Raw genomic sequence first — 16,672 nt, forward strand, 5'->3', positions numbered from 1 at the left:
ACATACTTCCAACATCCCAATTTTAGTGTAAACAAATAAATTAGAATAAATAAACTAAATTAGTTATTTGATTTTAGTTTGAATTAAGTAATATTCTATTAATAAAAAAATCACACAGCTTAACATCGTGACGTGTGAAGTTATAGAATTCCATTTGTTTGCTAACAAACGGAGAGAAATGTTTTAAGTTTTAATTACAACCTTAGCCACCTTGTAATAAAGTTAACTTTAAAAGCTGACTGGTAATAAAGTCAGTAATTATTAGATAATCATTGAAAGATTATCTGGTGATTACTATCGTTCGTCACCAAAGCTTTAAACATTAGTCCTGTCAGTTACACGTGCAAAGAAAAAATGTTTTCTTTTGTAGACTAAGACGTAACCCAAAAATCACTTAATAGTAAATATTAATAGTAATATTTTTAGCTCCTTTTCAACTGCGTTGCGGGTCCACTAAATTAATTTAGAACCGTTCGTCAAACGTGGTAAAGGCCGTCTGATGACCGTCGCCGTATTTCATGTTCCCCTGCACTGCAACATTAGAGGCGTCACGCGTGCGTCGCCGACCATTGAGGATATGGAATAAAACAAAACATTGGTATTCGCAGTATATCCACCGGATATTCAGTAATTTATTTCTCCTGAACGTTCACATTTACAGTGATAATCTACATATGAACATCGTAGGCATTATATTGTCATAAACAATAAAGGAATATAGGCATGTTATTTACACAGGAATATCAAGGTTCACAAAATTATTTGTTGGAACTATTTATAAGCACTATACAATTTTACATGATGAGAAATTACAAGCACATTGGTATACTACTATCATAGTATATAGCTTCGCTGCGTTAGCGACATAAAACTATTTTATAGCTATATTTTGATAAATAGCTAACTAATAATGTACACAAAAAATAAATTGTGCTCTTTCATAATCCTTAGAACAAATTATATAATAGGGAATATTGAGAGCTTATATATCCTCCGTTCCTATCCTACATAACACCGTAGACCTTTGATAGCCATTTCATAAGAAGCATTCTAAAACAAATCTTCGTACCTAGCAACTAATTCATAACATAGATTGTGGAAAATACATATTACAACAATTTCACTGCATCAGTAACAATGTTAGGTATATGTTATTATTATGGCACAAATATAGTTTTCTTTTATTACGGTAACATTGATGTACAAATATACTTTATTTATTTGCGTCCCGCATTAATTGAAAGCTTAGTTTCTGGTACATTAAGTCTTTTGTTTGGTGTATTGTGCTAGCGTACGAGCGGTGTTCTAATATGTCAGCTCAGTTTCATCATTAGAAAATATTTAACTTTAGAAAGATATCGCAAAACGTTAGCATTATATCCTTATTAGTATGATTATGCCAATATTCCATAATACACACACAGATTTCACAAAGGAGAACATTTCCAAACACTCGTACTTCAGAAAAGAATACCAATAAATTATAAACTTTGAATTTGAGATCAAGACAAGGAGGTTAGTAATGTTAGTGAAAGTAACCACTCGCGGCCAGTTTGCTTACTAATACAAAAAAATAATCTGAAAATATTGTAAAAAAACCCAAAGTAACAAAATATAAAGCTGCCTCTCTCAACTAAAATCAGCCGTGGTTCAATACTTATAATTCATTATTATACACGGACTACTCGAGGCAGTCCAAAATACTCTCTCTATTTAAGACCTTGGCCAGACCTGAATGCACACACCTAAAGTAATATAATTCATATAAAACATTTACATACATAAGAGTCGCGTATTTCATTACATCTGGACAAGGTCTGTATTGCCATCCACTGACGCCGAATTATATTGCTGCCAACATTCTTTCTTATAGTTTACAAAAATAATATCCTACGGAATTCACGCCAGCTATTATTAAAAAAGTATATACTTTATATTCATATATTTATTGCAACTTTGTACCTACTCCATACGATTCATCTATAGACTGGCCTCACACGACCGACACATACAACTACAAATAAAAAAGTTGCCATACAGTCGATAGCACGCGATTTAAAATAGGAACGCGACAGTTTGATTTGATGTACCAAGTTGGAAACGCAGGTAGGACAAGCCCCGGGCACTTAATTTTACTTCGATCGTTCGCGAAAATATATATGTACTAATGACCTGAATGTATGGAGTTGGATATACACCGATGGTACAACATTTGATATACTTCTTATTTTTATTGTTTTAAAACGTTTAATTAAAATTTTTCTTAGACAAACTGCATAAAGCTATAAGAATTAACTTTCTACGAACTGGGATTGGACTAACTATTCTTGCGTAGCAGAATATGAAACTTTATGTAGGTTTTAATAAGTTTTTTTTATTCAATTATCATTTTTTTAAACTACGGTCAATCTATTAAAATATCTAGGCATTATAAACATTAGGGACAAATAAATGTAACATATTGGATATTATAAAATCGCATTGATATACTCTTACAGCTTCATTAATATTAAAAAGATGTATTCTTTCAAATCGATTTTATAAATCGAAATGAGTATTTTTGGAAACAAGAAGATTCAATTTGATTATGCTAATTATGAATCAGAAATGCAGTCGATATAAAAAGTAATAAAATTATTGAGATAATCACAAACCGTACCGTTAGGAATCTTTTATAATACATTTCCTTTAAGCTTGTCTAATTTAAAGCTGCCCTTTAAATTCACCTATACTAAAATAGTAACTCTTTCAACATATTCTTTCGTTTGAGTAGGAAAGTAACTCTATTTATTACCTAAGTGGAATAAAATAGCGTGTCTTCATTCGTAGTAGGTAACAATAATTCTGTAAAGGCATTTCTTCACATAGGCAAGTAGAGTACAATTATTATGAGTAACATTTGAGACTCTGTACCAACTTATACTACATTAAACTTAGTGAAAAATAAATGCGCATAGTGGTCTTAATTTGGTAAAGTAAAAATACACTCGAAACGACGATAAACTTAATGACGAAGGTAATGTCTTGTGATGATATCTATTCGCCTATAATACCACTAAAATATTTCGTAATAAAGTATTAAAATTGATGTATTAATGGAACTCGTGACACTAATCGCGTGACGTCATGCATGTAATAAATAACGTGTCTAAGCTTTCATGCGAAGTGCCTTTGAATCAGGTTTTTTTAAACTATACTATTAGATTAATTGAGATGTATTAGTTATTTCGCGAACCATGTGTTCACTACATACTTCTATCAATAATTTCATTTAATACATTTTAATTAGACGCCGTAATATATTTAGATTATTTTTATTATTGTAAAACGTTCCGAGTAAATATCACTTTGATTATATTTTTCTTAATTTCGATTATATTGAGTAAAGCACAAGTTCTAAAATTGTCACTGTCCAGTCAGTAGGCAGCGTGGTTACCAACGTTTGTGTAGTGAGCACACAGTTCATAGTAAGGGTGCTTTTCCTAATTTCCAGAGCACCATAAAGTTTAGTAACACTTCAATATCGTTCCACAAACTTACAAGATACGAAAGTAATCGTTCACACAACTAAACTCCACCGGCCGACCGGCCGAGCCACACTAAACAATATTCGTAATTCGTAACTAATAAAAACAATCACGCAGCCGCACCAATAACAAACACATTGCAAATACATTTTCATAAAGCTCAATTCTAATATAATTAAAATCACATCTCATTAAATATCTTTGGATACAACCAAATAAAATTATTCATTTATAGCGTACAAAAATACAAAAAATATACAAGAATGTCAAATATACGTAATTAAGGGAAGATGCGGAGATAGTGTATGCACAGTTCCAACCGACAGAGGGACAGCGGGCACAGACTAGACACATTGCAACACGTACACTGTCTCGTATATATAGCGGGCACTCACTACTCGCGCCCTAGAAGTCCGTCAGCCTCTCCGAGGCGACATTGTTGTTGCAGTAGCTGAGATTCATAGGTCACAGAAGATCTTGAACGTGAGATGTGTCAAGGTTGGTGATCAGAGTCTTCAGGAACGTCATCTCCTTGCGCGCGTTCTCGAGTATGACGCGCGGGTCCTGCGACGTACACCGCAGGCAGTTCGGGGCAAACACCATCGCCAGGTTGGCAGAGTCCATCTTGGTTTGACTTACCACCTCCGGAGCCGTGAATTGTTGCAGGAAGCTTATTAGATACGTCAGCACCTGGATACACATTTCGAATTAAGATTTTCGTATTTAAACACGTCAACCTAAATAATGAGTAAGTAAAATGGCGTACAACTGTACAAGAAGATAATAAAATGCAAGCACTAAAGTCAGAAGTGTCATTGGTGGAGTATATATTTATTCATTATCTATTGTACTATGATAAATAAAAATAATAATATTTACCAGTCGGTTGATGGGCGGCAGGCGATGCAGTGCGCGGGTGCAGGCGGCGAAGTCAGTCCCGGCGGCGACGCAGGCGCCGTACAGTGCGTCGGGGATGAGCGGCTCGTACAGCTCGCGGTACCACAGCTTCAGCAGGCTCGCGGGGGCGTGCGCGTCTGGACGGATACAAGACATTATAAATTTGTATACATCTTTGTATTTTCCCTAATGCATAATGTCTTATGGTTATTTTATTGTGAAATAAAAATGTACTACTGTACTGTAATGTACTGTACAATGTTATTAATGAAATATTAACTGGGATCTACTGTAAAGTCTAGTTACGGTATTCCACCCAAAGCTTAGCTTACAGTGCCGCCACGAATCTCCTTTTAAACTTTATTAAATAATGTACTTTGATATTTTGATATTATTTCATAATCATATACATATGTCAAGATTTTATTCAACAAACCACAAACAAAACATTTTTCTATGTTTAAATCATGTTCAGAACTCACCAGTCAACGTGGAAGCATCAGGTAGTTCCCAGTTATCGATCTTGGTTTTCAAAGCGTTGACTTCATCGACATCAGCGGAGACTCGGAAGATGCCCTCGGTCTCCCTGCCGTTGAGAGCCAGGACCTGCTGCGACAGGGCCACTTGTACCCAGGGCAGCTGTCTGTTGGGAAACCGTTCCTTCTGCAACGCCATCACTTCAGATAATGTGTTGCCGAACATGGACTGTCTGAATATTTGTATCTGCGGAATAAAATTATTGTGATGAATACTTTTTGTGAATGATATGTAATAATTTAAGTTGAAGAAGCAAGTTGGTTATAATATCTAGCTTTGTAGTAAGTAAAAAATACACAAATATGTTGTTTATCTAGAATGACTCAATGCTCAAAACTAGTTTATTTGACATTTCTGAATTATGTTATTAGGGACTTTTTGTCTATAAATATAATAAGCCAATGTTTTATTCCTTCTTTTAGTTTCTTGGCCTTATCAAAATTTGTTTTTTTAAGTCACCAATGTGACCCAACCAAATCCAATCTATTTTCAGTATTTTACCCGATTTGTTCTTACGTAACTATAGCTCACTCACCCTAGCTTGATCGATATCATCGGTGGTAGGTTTCCTGGGCTGCCTCTTGCCTCCGAACCCGATCCTCTCCAGTCGCTTGCACGCCACGCCCGCGTAGTGAGACACTTGCACGTGGATAGGCCATTTGCCCACCTGTAAACATTACGTGTTTATTTATACAGGGATGTTTATGAGTACTTCGCATGGAGGTAATGTAGTCAAAAATACTATAAATAGATAGTTTTACTATATATAGATAGTTTTATTCAAAAAAAAACTGATAAATGTAAATGAAGCAAAATAAGTAGGAATGTAAGAATTAATAAGACAAGGTACAACAGTCGTTCTGCAATATAAAAATGTTGTATTGAACTAAAAAAGACATTCGTAACAATTATGATTGATGTTCACAAGGTTACACGAAATGATATTGTTTACCTCGGGGAAAGCATCAGCAAAAGCGGGATCTCTGTGCCTGTTGACGTAGTTGGTGAGCGCGGGCTGGAAGGCGGAGGAGGGCGGCACGAAGGCCAGGCACACGGCCAGCAGCTCCCAGCCGCGCAGCAGCGAGTCCCGCAGCGGGTTCTCCGTCGTCTGCCGGCACAGCTGCACGTACAGCTCGTCGCGCAGTCTGCCGGGGACATAACACATACTATGAACTAGCTACTTCCGTGCGGTTTCACCCGCTTTACTCAACTCCTATTGGTCATAGCGTGATGTTTTATAGCCTATAACCTTCCTCGATAAATGCACTATCCAACATAAAAAGAATTATTCAATTCGGACCAGTAGTTCCGGAGATTAGCGCGTTCAAACAAACAAACTCTTCAGCTTTATAATAGTAGTATAGAAGTATAGATGGCTACAGAATTAATAGTGGCCGGCCAACCGACTTCTGTACCACGTCCACGTAGCGCGGACTCAATTCTTTAAAATGATGGTCAAAGTCAAAGCATTTATTTCAATTAATCCTAAATTAGGTACTTTTGAAACGTCAAATTAAATTGTCCGTCAGTCTGTCTGTCAGTGGAGCTAGGTGCTGGTAAACGATAAATTGATTTTGATGGCAAAAAATTATTGCGTATAGTTCATGATAATCATTTGACTGTTGAACAGCCGAACAATGGTTCTTGTCTAACCTATAAGGTGTTTGCCATTAATAATTAGAGATACCAAGCTCGACAAGGACATTGAAGATCAACCGAGTTTATATAGTTCAAGCTTTGTAGAACGCATTGCTACCGTGAGTCTGATCTATGTGTAAAAAAACTTGTTGTGTATTTTAGGATTCTCCAAAACTAAAATGCACCGAAACTAATTTCAATATTCCATACTTACTTCTCATTAGAGAAAGTGGCATGCAGGATATCTTGCGCGACCGAGTTGAGAGTCATGCCAGGCCTTGCTTTGCGGTCTCCCATGTAGATCTGCACCAGTCGGAAGAGGTCTATGGCTGCCTTCTTATGCGCCTTGTCCCAGTCTGCCCCTACCATCGGCGCGCTGATCGATGATGATGTCCACGATAGAAGGTCTCGTACAGATGCCTGAGAAAAAAAGATTTGATAAGAAAAAGATAAAATAAAGATTGATTGATTTGAAATTGAAAACAGCTTAGTAATTGAATTATCAAGTATAGGCTCGACTTTAGCCGTAGTTAATACGTTTTGATATGAAAGGATCTTATTCGTTAATGGCGACATCTATCGAGGGCAAAAATGTGAAATAGTGTTTGAATTTTTTATTGTAATGTAATACAAACCTTTCTCCGGAAGATTCCCTTATTAAAGTTCAAGTTATCCTTGGCAAAGATCTCGATATCTTGTTCGAGAGGTGGGCGCGGTGCATGTGATCGTACAGGACTGTACAATGCGCCCGCGCCGTCCACTTCCGTGCCCCCTGCGCCCCCTGCCGCGCCCCCGCCGCCGCCGCCGCCCAGAGACGATGTCTGCAAAACATACATTACTTATCAAATGTTAACCTTCACTCAACTACTTGGAAACATTTCTAATCCTGAATCACAATTAACTACATGTATAAAATAACAAACACAAACTCACTCTATGAATCCCAGGCGAAGGCTGTCGATCCCGGTCGAATCCGACAAAGGTATTATAATAGGACACTCCATGGTTCATATACTCCACGTCGACTGGCCTGTGTGCGTACGAATGAGGTAAATAAACGCCGGAACCGTCGTCATCGTCCGGAGTCCGTGCGCCGCCGTCTGACGACTCGTTATCCGGTTCGTGGCCGGACAGTGAACGGGACTCCGAACCGGACCGAGAGTGAGATCTCGACGAACCAGACTCCCCATCTGAGCCGGAACCACCGCCGTAACGGGCGCGACCTGTACGTAGTAAATTAAATAGTTAATAAATAATAGTAATACTTTAAAACACTGCAAAGTGGATTCACTTATTTCGTGATTTAATTTACTGAGTCTGATGAAGTAATGATCCAAAGATAAATGGAATCCTAAACAGGTTAATATAGCCAAATTTTTCGCACTAATAAAATTGGGCATCTAGAAATGATTGGGGTATTTTAATTCATTTCCTATTCAAGGTTTATTATTATAAGCAAAAATGTAGACTTCATCTTTTCCTTTCTTTTTCTACTATCTATAAATATGGGCAATTATAGCCTATCTTTCTGTAGATATGTTCATTACACTACTTAAGCTCCTTACAAAACGTATCAAAAGTCCGGTAAGCAAATCTGCACATACGAAACTGGCCCTTAAAGACATACTACTCACTGGACAGTTTCGCCTGCTGTATGATATAGTCCTGCAGCGGCAGTAAGTGTTGCATGCCGCGTAGGTCCCAGTTACAGTACAACGGCGAGCTTCCTCCTTCATCCTCTTCCTCCTCTCCGTCTACGGGACCGTCCTCTACTTCTACTGGCCTCTTGTGTCCTGTGAATAAGGTTTATATTTGGGTATTTAGATATAATTAATTTGTGGTCAAAATGTGTATTTTGACCTGATTATATTCAATATTTGATAATACCTCTGACACATCCTCGAAAGAGTTGTCGAGGAGAGAGATGTCAATGTTTTTTATAAAATAGTTTATTGGATGTTTGGCCACTTTTTTACCTAGTAGTAAGCAATAATGCAGCCGACAATAAAGCACTTACTCAATTAAAACATCCAGGTTTTACCTTGATTATGGTGAAAACTAATAATAAAAAGTAATCACTTTATAGCTACGTTATAAAATTCTTCTGCAATGGGAATAGGAACTATTAAAAGTTCTTACAATAAGCGTCGATTAAAATGTATACTTACGTCTTGATTTAGTCCGATCTCTAGGCGCAGTTGACCTCTCTAATCGCTGATTGTGTTTCTGTACATTTGGCTCTGTCAGTGGCGGCTCCACTAGGTTCACGCATTTCAACTTGTAGTTCACTAAATAAAAAAAAAAACATTACATTGTAACACAGCAACACTCAATTTTGTACGAAATTGATCTTAAGTTATTACATGTTGCCATTAAAAAATCAACTTAAAGAACAACACGACAAAGTACATTTTAGCGTACATACCAGCTGCAATATTGTCCTGTTCGTTAGCAGAAGAAAGCCTCATAAAGTTGTGATGTGGTTCGTGTGGTGGTGTCCGATGTTTGCTACTGCCCGATGACACCGATGTCTTGCTCGATGTGTAGCGCTCAGGCTCCGCTTGTTGACGTCTGGGAGACCAGAACAAGTGAATAAGCATAGACACTATCATAAATAGACTGACATTTGACTCATACAAATTGTACAAGAGTCAAGAATGTAGTCCCACGTTGGGCGCCAAAATCGACCGACGATATTTACCTTTTACGAAATTACTATCTTAGTAAAACCATTTACATATTATATCAATTAATCATAGTGCAAGCATACTGAATAGAAATTATTTAAAATCAATGTATTTTTCTTTACCTAGTAAAGTCCCTCGCTGGGTGCCAATTAGAAGAGGCATTATGACGTAGGTCTAGGCTAGTCTGTCTGAACGGTTTGTCCACGCTGTACACGGCTTGCTTCTCCGGGTACCTGTCCATGCGCTCCAGTTCCGCTAACCGATCTTTGTCTAGATGCCTGGAAATTAATAAAAATTGTTTTAAATTGAAATAAGTCACTAACAATACTTACAGAAAGTCCTAATGGACCTACTTTTTTCCGTAAGTCGTATCAATATGTTCCTGTTCCTCAATACTCCTTACCTATCAGAGAACCGTTCCCTCGCATGCCTGGACAGTTGGTGCGGTCTCTCCAAGCTGTGCATGACGCGCGATCCAACGCCCGCCGCCGCGTCCGTCGCCAGAGATATCGAGGACACCAACGATGGCCGAGCTGCTGTCGTCTGGTAAACATAATTTACATATTATTTAATCTTCGTGGAACCTTAAATTTGGTCATTATTTGAAAAACACAATTTTAGGATTTGTTCAGGTTCAAATTGAAAAATAAAAATGTATTAGATGGTTCATTTATCGAGGAAGGCATTTAAAATATCATGGCTGAAAAACCTAGTGTTTTTATATAGCAATAACTTTGTAAGCTTGGTATATTGGTTAGTTTATTCGAGCCGGTCAATCAGAGCGCTCAACGCGCACTCGTTTCGATTACTTTAAATCTAAAATAAACTCGTACTAAGGGTACTGAACTGTACTTGTGCAATTGCCACATCGTAAATTTAAGACAATTGAGATAATCTCTCTAAATGCGTTTATAATAAAACCTAATGAATCCGAAGTAGCAACATTTCGAACACAATACAAGTGAATTTTATCTATGTCAGATGTTCAATGGGCGCATGTCAAGGTTGGCCGGAATGGGCAGGAACCTTACATCAAATTAGGTCGCGGTCGTTCCGCTAATAAATAGCGCATAATTACTAACTTTGTACGACACAAGCCATTTGCACTAAAACTTCCTTTTACTTGAAAACTCTTGAAATTGTACTTCATATTAACCATTGTTCAAGGTCAAACGCCTTTGCCAAGACTCGGAATCTCAAGTTGCTTGTATTAATAGATCTTATGACACAATTTAAACACTGGACTATTCTATTATTGAGTGCGAAAGTAGGGCAGTCAAGTTCTTATGTTGTTTCGACACGAAAAGATAGCGTGGTCGTGTTAAGATTGATTAAAGGAAGAAACAAAATGAACATGCATTTTATAAGTACGATGTTTTAGTACTTTAAAGCTTATTTATATTGTAAGTTAAACAAAAGCTTGTAAAGTTTTGTTTTAAGCGCTAATCTATCGAATAGTAGCGTGATTTGATAAATCGATTTTAGATTTGATAACTATTTTCCTTAAAAATTAGGACAGAGCTTAGTTCCACACTATAAAAAAATAATCTGTGCCATATTATAGCCATTATTTGTTTCAAAATCATCATGGTCAGTATAAAACATAAAGAAAATGTAATTAGTCTATTACAAACCTGTAAGAACGGCGTGGGCTGTGGTTTCTGTAGCGGACTGCTGGGACTCTGTGGCGACGCCGAGTCGCAGGATGATCCTCCAGCTGATTGCTGTTTTAACTGGAAACATTAGTATCGATCTATATGCTCTATACTACTGCTAAGTGCTAACTACCTCTATTGTAACTACTTTCTCTTTTAAATTGTGTTTTCTTTTAAAATGTTATTACATTTAAATTGTGCTCTTATGTCACTGGACAATGTAAAAGGATTGCGTTTTAGGGGATAATAATTGTGTTGGTGCAGGTGTTATATTGTTTTATAAGCTTTCTCATTGTGACAATAAGATCCTGTTTCTCTGCCTCTGATTAAGTTTCGGTTAGTCTAATTGACCTTGGTATTACTAATTGTCAAAATGAAATGTATAAGAGGCTTATTGAGATTTGTTTTTATGCTTCATTCTCTAGTGATGCGGTATAAACTAAGGTATGCAGGGTGTGCAAGATATTGTCCTCTACAAAGCAATAGTGTCCACACACTAATACAAGCTACGTTATAATATTTACCTTTCTCCTCGTCAGTGGGGTGCTCTCAACAGATTTGAAATATTTTTCGTGCATCGAATCGTCGGATGCATCTTTCCTAGGTGATATAAAGCTGCCGCTGCGATTTAGACCTGTCAGGAGGAAATACATTTTTCAGGCAATGGTATTACACCCTCTTAGTTATTACCAATAAAACCTTTATCTTCAAAAATATAGTGTTTCATGGTTCGTCCAATAATGAAGTATTATTTTCAAAAGTTATTTATTTCATGTTGATTATCAATAATAATTATTAAAAAACAGTCACGTGAGTATGACATAATAGTTGGACTTATTCAAGGAACTCGACTTATTCATTATTTATATAGTTTATTTCATGGTTTATGCTTTTTTTATTAAGAAAACAATTAATAGCAATGTTTACCTGCATGTGGAGACCATTTCTCAGATTCGTGTGCCTGTGCAGCACTGCTACGTTTCCTAAGTTGCGGAGTACACACAGGGGGATTACATACAGCTGCACTAAGTTCCTGAAACAATACAATGCAAATAATTTAATAGATGCGGGCTTACAGTGTGTTCTATTCTTAACACTCGTCATATAACTACTAGTGGACTTTCTAAGTTTACAGTTAGGTACAGTAAAACCTGCATGGACAATAATTAATGGAACTAACCTAATTAGTCAACTGTTTTTTCCTTCATTGCGTTTGGGAAAAGGTGTCTATGCTTTTTCCCATTTATGTACCGAAAATTACTTATGTTAATGTGTTTTTACGTGTATTACTATTATTATATTATTTACATACCTGTTTCCTCCTCTGTTGTGCGCTGCTGATGCTGCTGTCGGAAGACCGGCCGGAGTCCGTGTGTCGACATAGCTGGGTGGACCCATCCTCGCTCAACCTCCCGCGTCTACTGTCACCGCTGTTCCTGGTTAATAACAATTTCAAAATGATGTTTGTAGGATCCTTTTTCTTCTTCCTACTCTTGTAATAACTCTGAATAAGAATTCAGAGTTATTTTCTTTTCTTACATTCTTATCACATATTTTCATAGTAAATGTGTACTTTATACAGCATTTTAAACTTGAACTATGTCAAACAAGTTTTGGAAGGTATAATCGCAAAAACGACTGGAAAGCCCTTATAAAAAGTAACATATATTTTGTAATCTTAACTGTGTGAGGTCTGCAACGATGTATTAACATAAGCAATAACTTGTAACCACTCTGAGAGGAACAAAACAATCACTCTCCATACAAACTACAACATCTAAACCTAGATTCAAACAATGCGCCATAAATTACTGCCCAAACGAGGAGCGTATGTAATCGTTCCATTCACATATCATGAGCATATTATCATCCTAATTAACATTATAGTAGCGATATCACAACAATGAGTATTCATAGTACTCATACTGTAATACTACAGTTGTATTTGTATCGCAACACAGTGTAAATTAACTGTTAGCGGATTGGACGTGAATATTCTCACATACTTAACGATGGCACTATAAGTGTACCATCATCATATTTGCTTAACGACATCGCAAAGTAGTCTAAAACCGAGATTTTTGTTAAATATAACAAAAAGCATAAAACAATTTACTCAAAGAACATTCACTGCCAAGTTCCTACTACATTATTTAATGTTTTAAGCATGGAATCAGAAATCTCAATCATTTTAGCTAGGCTCAGTATCTTTGCCACATGCTTAATAGTTTAACTTGTGACTAGCAGAAGTATGGGTAGCTATTGTGTTGTTACCACCTGTTTTTAGCATACTTGTACAAACAAACACAAATGACACGACATAAAAATATTTGATATGAAAATTCACACATTCTTCTCAATACAATAGCGAAACAAACATAATTGTTTCTCACCTGTGATGGTAATGAGACCTCCTCGTTCGCACGGGGCTGGTTTGCGTGAGAGTGACAGTTTTTGCGTTGCCCGGCGACAGTTTGCTGACACTCGCGACTGTGCTGTTGCCATTGCTGCTAACTGGGTCTAGTATCGGAGGCACCTACACATGAGAAAGTTTATGTTGGTGTATTCTGCAAATCCATTATGTGGCATGTATTTAAAAAAAATATAGTACACCCTAGTAGATCATAAAACAAGGGCCTTGGCTGGGTCAAAGTGACTAAAGGGAATATCATGTTGTTTGTACCAATTTGAGGAAAGTATAAGTCTTTATAGTATAATAGGGACAGTTAATGGGAACATAACATTACATTGATTGCTGTCCACCACAACCACAGTTTACAGGGAAAAGGATAACATGAAATGTTTCATGAATGGTTTGCCTTTTGTATTTCCCACACTCATTCATGTTTTCACACACAATATTTGTGAATGAGGATGAGTACCCTCAATTCGGGTGACTTTATCATTGGCTGTGCCTTCTCACAGTAATATACACTGTGCATTCATTTAATAAATTACAACGAAATAAGAATTATGCTTAACAATAAAGGATTATTGTGAACATGTATGTTACAAAGAAATTCTTTTTACATCAATGACTATTGCTTCCAGAAAAAACATATAATCAATGTTTTAACCACTAGTTCCTATTGTAGTATGTCACTGTTGATAAAAAGTTTCCATAACAGCCACAAACTAATTGTCTTCCTATAATTATTATGTTTTAATTGATAATGATATTTTGACCACAATTGTTTGTAATAGTTAAAACTTAATTTAGTAACTTGAACTAAGTATATATATGATTGGTAGCAACAGACTTGCACAATAATAGCAATATTATTTATATTATAACTTTTGTGAGACATAATGAATTAATATCTTTTTCGGCTTACTCACTTAATAACTATTTGACGAGGAACTGGACTAGTTTCAAGTCATAATATCTCATATTCATAGGCAACGCGAAACACGACGCGGCGACAGTCACGTTGCTACTAGTCGAGTTCCTTGTCAAATAGTTTAAGTAAGCTAAAAACATAATATTTAATTTAGCAATATTATTGCCTAAAAAGTTCCCTTAAAAGATAAAAAGGCAACATTTTAGTGCCTCTTCTCACTTAGCAGACAAATAGGAAACATCAACTTCTAATCCATTAAACAAAAATATTCTGACCAATGTTCAGAAATAACAATAAATAACAAAACAGAAACAATTACATTACTTAAGATCATTGACTTGAAGTCATAAAGCTTAATTCTCAAGCATAGCATTCCTAGTGTTGCTATGTTGAACTAAAATAGATTTGACCTCAATTCCATGTGTTACTGCCACAAAAAATCAATTACTGCACCTCAATATAGATGTATTACTTTAACATCCTCTACTAGAGGCTATGTGCATAAAACATATTGAGGTTAATCACTTTTTTAGAGACGGTATCATGACCAATGGGAATGAACATTGCACTCTATTGGTAGACATTTCACAGATAAGAATAGGAACTTAAATTAAATGATACTTAGTTGTTAGATTGTATTCCCTTTTTTATTATGGAAGATTTTATACAGATATGCGATTACTATGATAATACAGATGTTGGTATATGTTTTGTGCACACAATGAGACAGAGATAAAAATCCATCCTTTTTAGTACTTAAAGAGTTTTTAATTTAAGACTTACCTGGGGTGCTGGCTGGTTAGTCTGTGTACCACTCTCCCTTCTTTTTTGAGGGTCTGTATTTTGTTTCAGTGTTTGTAATTTGGCTAGTGGTATGATGTCACAGTCAGTAGGCCTATGCCACACAGTTGTCTAAAAACAATAAAACATTTGTAAAGCTTTGTATAATTGCATTGCTGTGTTGGTTTCATTCCTATTATGTCATTTTAATTACCTGTGTTGAAGCATTGTAATAGTAAAACCTATGTGTGTTGATATCAAAAAGTTCCCACCATTGTGAAGAGTCTGTACGTTTGACTTTAACACCCTATAACAAAAGAAATATCACATGAAGCATTTGTAAACATTCAATGTCATTAAATTATTTTAAACTGGTTCCATAATTATTACTGTCCAATTAGGACAAATTCACAGAGATAAATTGGTTGATTATAAGCATATATGTGTCTATGTTAAGCTATAAAAAGGTATTATGACTGAATAATAATATTAATAACTTGGTTCAATGACAGAATGCAGTTATTGCATAAATACTGCATTACTTGCAGAATCCATTTGTCCAATAATAAGAAAATGAACACATTTTAACTAATAGTAGTAGAAGAATTGGATTAACACCACAGTGAGTCATAGAAACTGGAATACCCCTTATTCTTACAAAATAAAATTATTCAATTATTTAATTGACCAGCAATTTAGGTATCTTACAACTTTCATAGGCACATATTCTACAAACTCATAAGGTAAACTAGTAAACCAGCAGAAGACACTCGCCGGAAAATGAGAACCGGCACATATGTACGGAAGTGAATGAAAAATTTGATAAAGTTTACCTCAGGTGGATCCCAGACGCATTCGCCAGTTGTTAGGTTAGCATACATATGCTCCTTTGTCTTCGGCTCGATAATCTCCACCCATTCCACCCTAGAATAAAACATCACGATAGTCTTAACTTTACTGCCACTATCCTACCACACACCAACAATTTGACTACGAATTCAGGGCGTGACATTAGCGATTTCCGCGTACTTTATTGATTTTGCAACTTTCAACTACGGATATCGGAAGCAATTTGTCAACAATATAAGTATTACATAAAAGTAACTTATTACCTTTCCGACGACATTTTCACTAAATAACAATAACTTTTCTAAACTTCACTTACACATCCTAAACAATTATTTGACCTAAAATACGGATGAGAATAATCGGAAACCATCCATGTTGAATGTTTACTTCATTGATGGGTGCGTTTGTAGTAGAGCCACAAACGTCACTTTATACATGTATGTGATTTATCTTCCGTGTAACGGAAAACATTTAGTTCAAAGTTGAATTATTTATTTTATACCTACAAAAATTTAAATATTTATTCATTATTATATTTTAAAGAATAAAAGTATTGAATCATAATTCAGTATATTATAAATTGAAATCCTCGAAATCGAAATAACTTGACTACTGCAAAAGGTTAAGTAAGTATTATAGAGAAAGTATTTCTATATCATTGAAGATAGTGATTTCAAAAAGTCACGACTTTCTCCCCTGCAAGGGCGTGAAATATATGCACACAAAACACGCGAGAACACATTATCAAATCAGTTTATTTT

General features: G+C 35.9%; 1 protein-coding gene across 3 annotated transcripts; it reads right to left on the minus strand.

Annotated features, from left to right (window-relative positions):
* Positions 1-595: 595 nt before the first annotated feature.
* LOC118282362 (rho GTPase-activating protein 39) lies at positions 596-16,337 on the minus strand. Of its 3 annotated transcripts, none has more exons than XM_050701114.1 (22): positions 16,175-16,337; positions 15,896-15,986; positions 15,277-15,369; positions 15,066-15,194; positions 13,335-13,477; positions 12,254-12,371; positions 11,869-11,974; positions 11,466-11,575; positions 10,921-11,019; positions 9,690-9,829; positions 9,409-9,564; positions 9,025-9,170; positions 8,768-8,887; positions 8,234-8,392; positions 7,533-7,822; positions 7,235-7,420; positions 6,814-7,019; positions 5,914-6,106; positions 5,497-5,628; positions 4,907-5,147; positions 4,407-4,561; positions 596-4,217 (listed from the first exon to the last, which is right to left on the minus strand). In XM_050701114.1, the coding sequence occupies exons 1-22, from the start codon at positions 16,186-16,188 to the stop codon at positions 3,993-3,995; spliced, it is 3,252 nt and encodes a 1,083-aa protein (XP_050557071.1). In that variant the 5' UTR covers positions 16,189-16,337; the 3' UTR covers positions 596-3,992. The 3 variants fall into 3 exon arrangements, with proteins under 3 accessions (XP_050557071.1, XP_050557072.1, XP_050557070.1); XM_050701115.1 differs by having other exon boundaries at positions 10,921-11,010; positions 12,254-12,377; XM_050701113.1 differs by having other exon boundaries at positions 12,254-12,377.
* Between the last annotated feature and the right edge of the window lie 335 nt (positions 16,338-16,672).

The sequence above is a fragment of the Spodoptera frugiperda genome, chromosome 20 (genome assembly GCF_023101765.2).
Source record: "Spodoptera frugiperda isolate SF20-4 chromosome 20, AGI-APGP_CSIRO_Sfru_2.0, whole genome shotgun sequence".
Lineage (NCBI taxonomy): Eukaryota > Metazoa > Arthropoda > Insecta > Lepidoptera > Noctuidae > Spodoptera > Spodoptera frugiperda.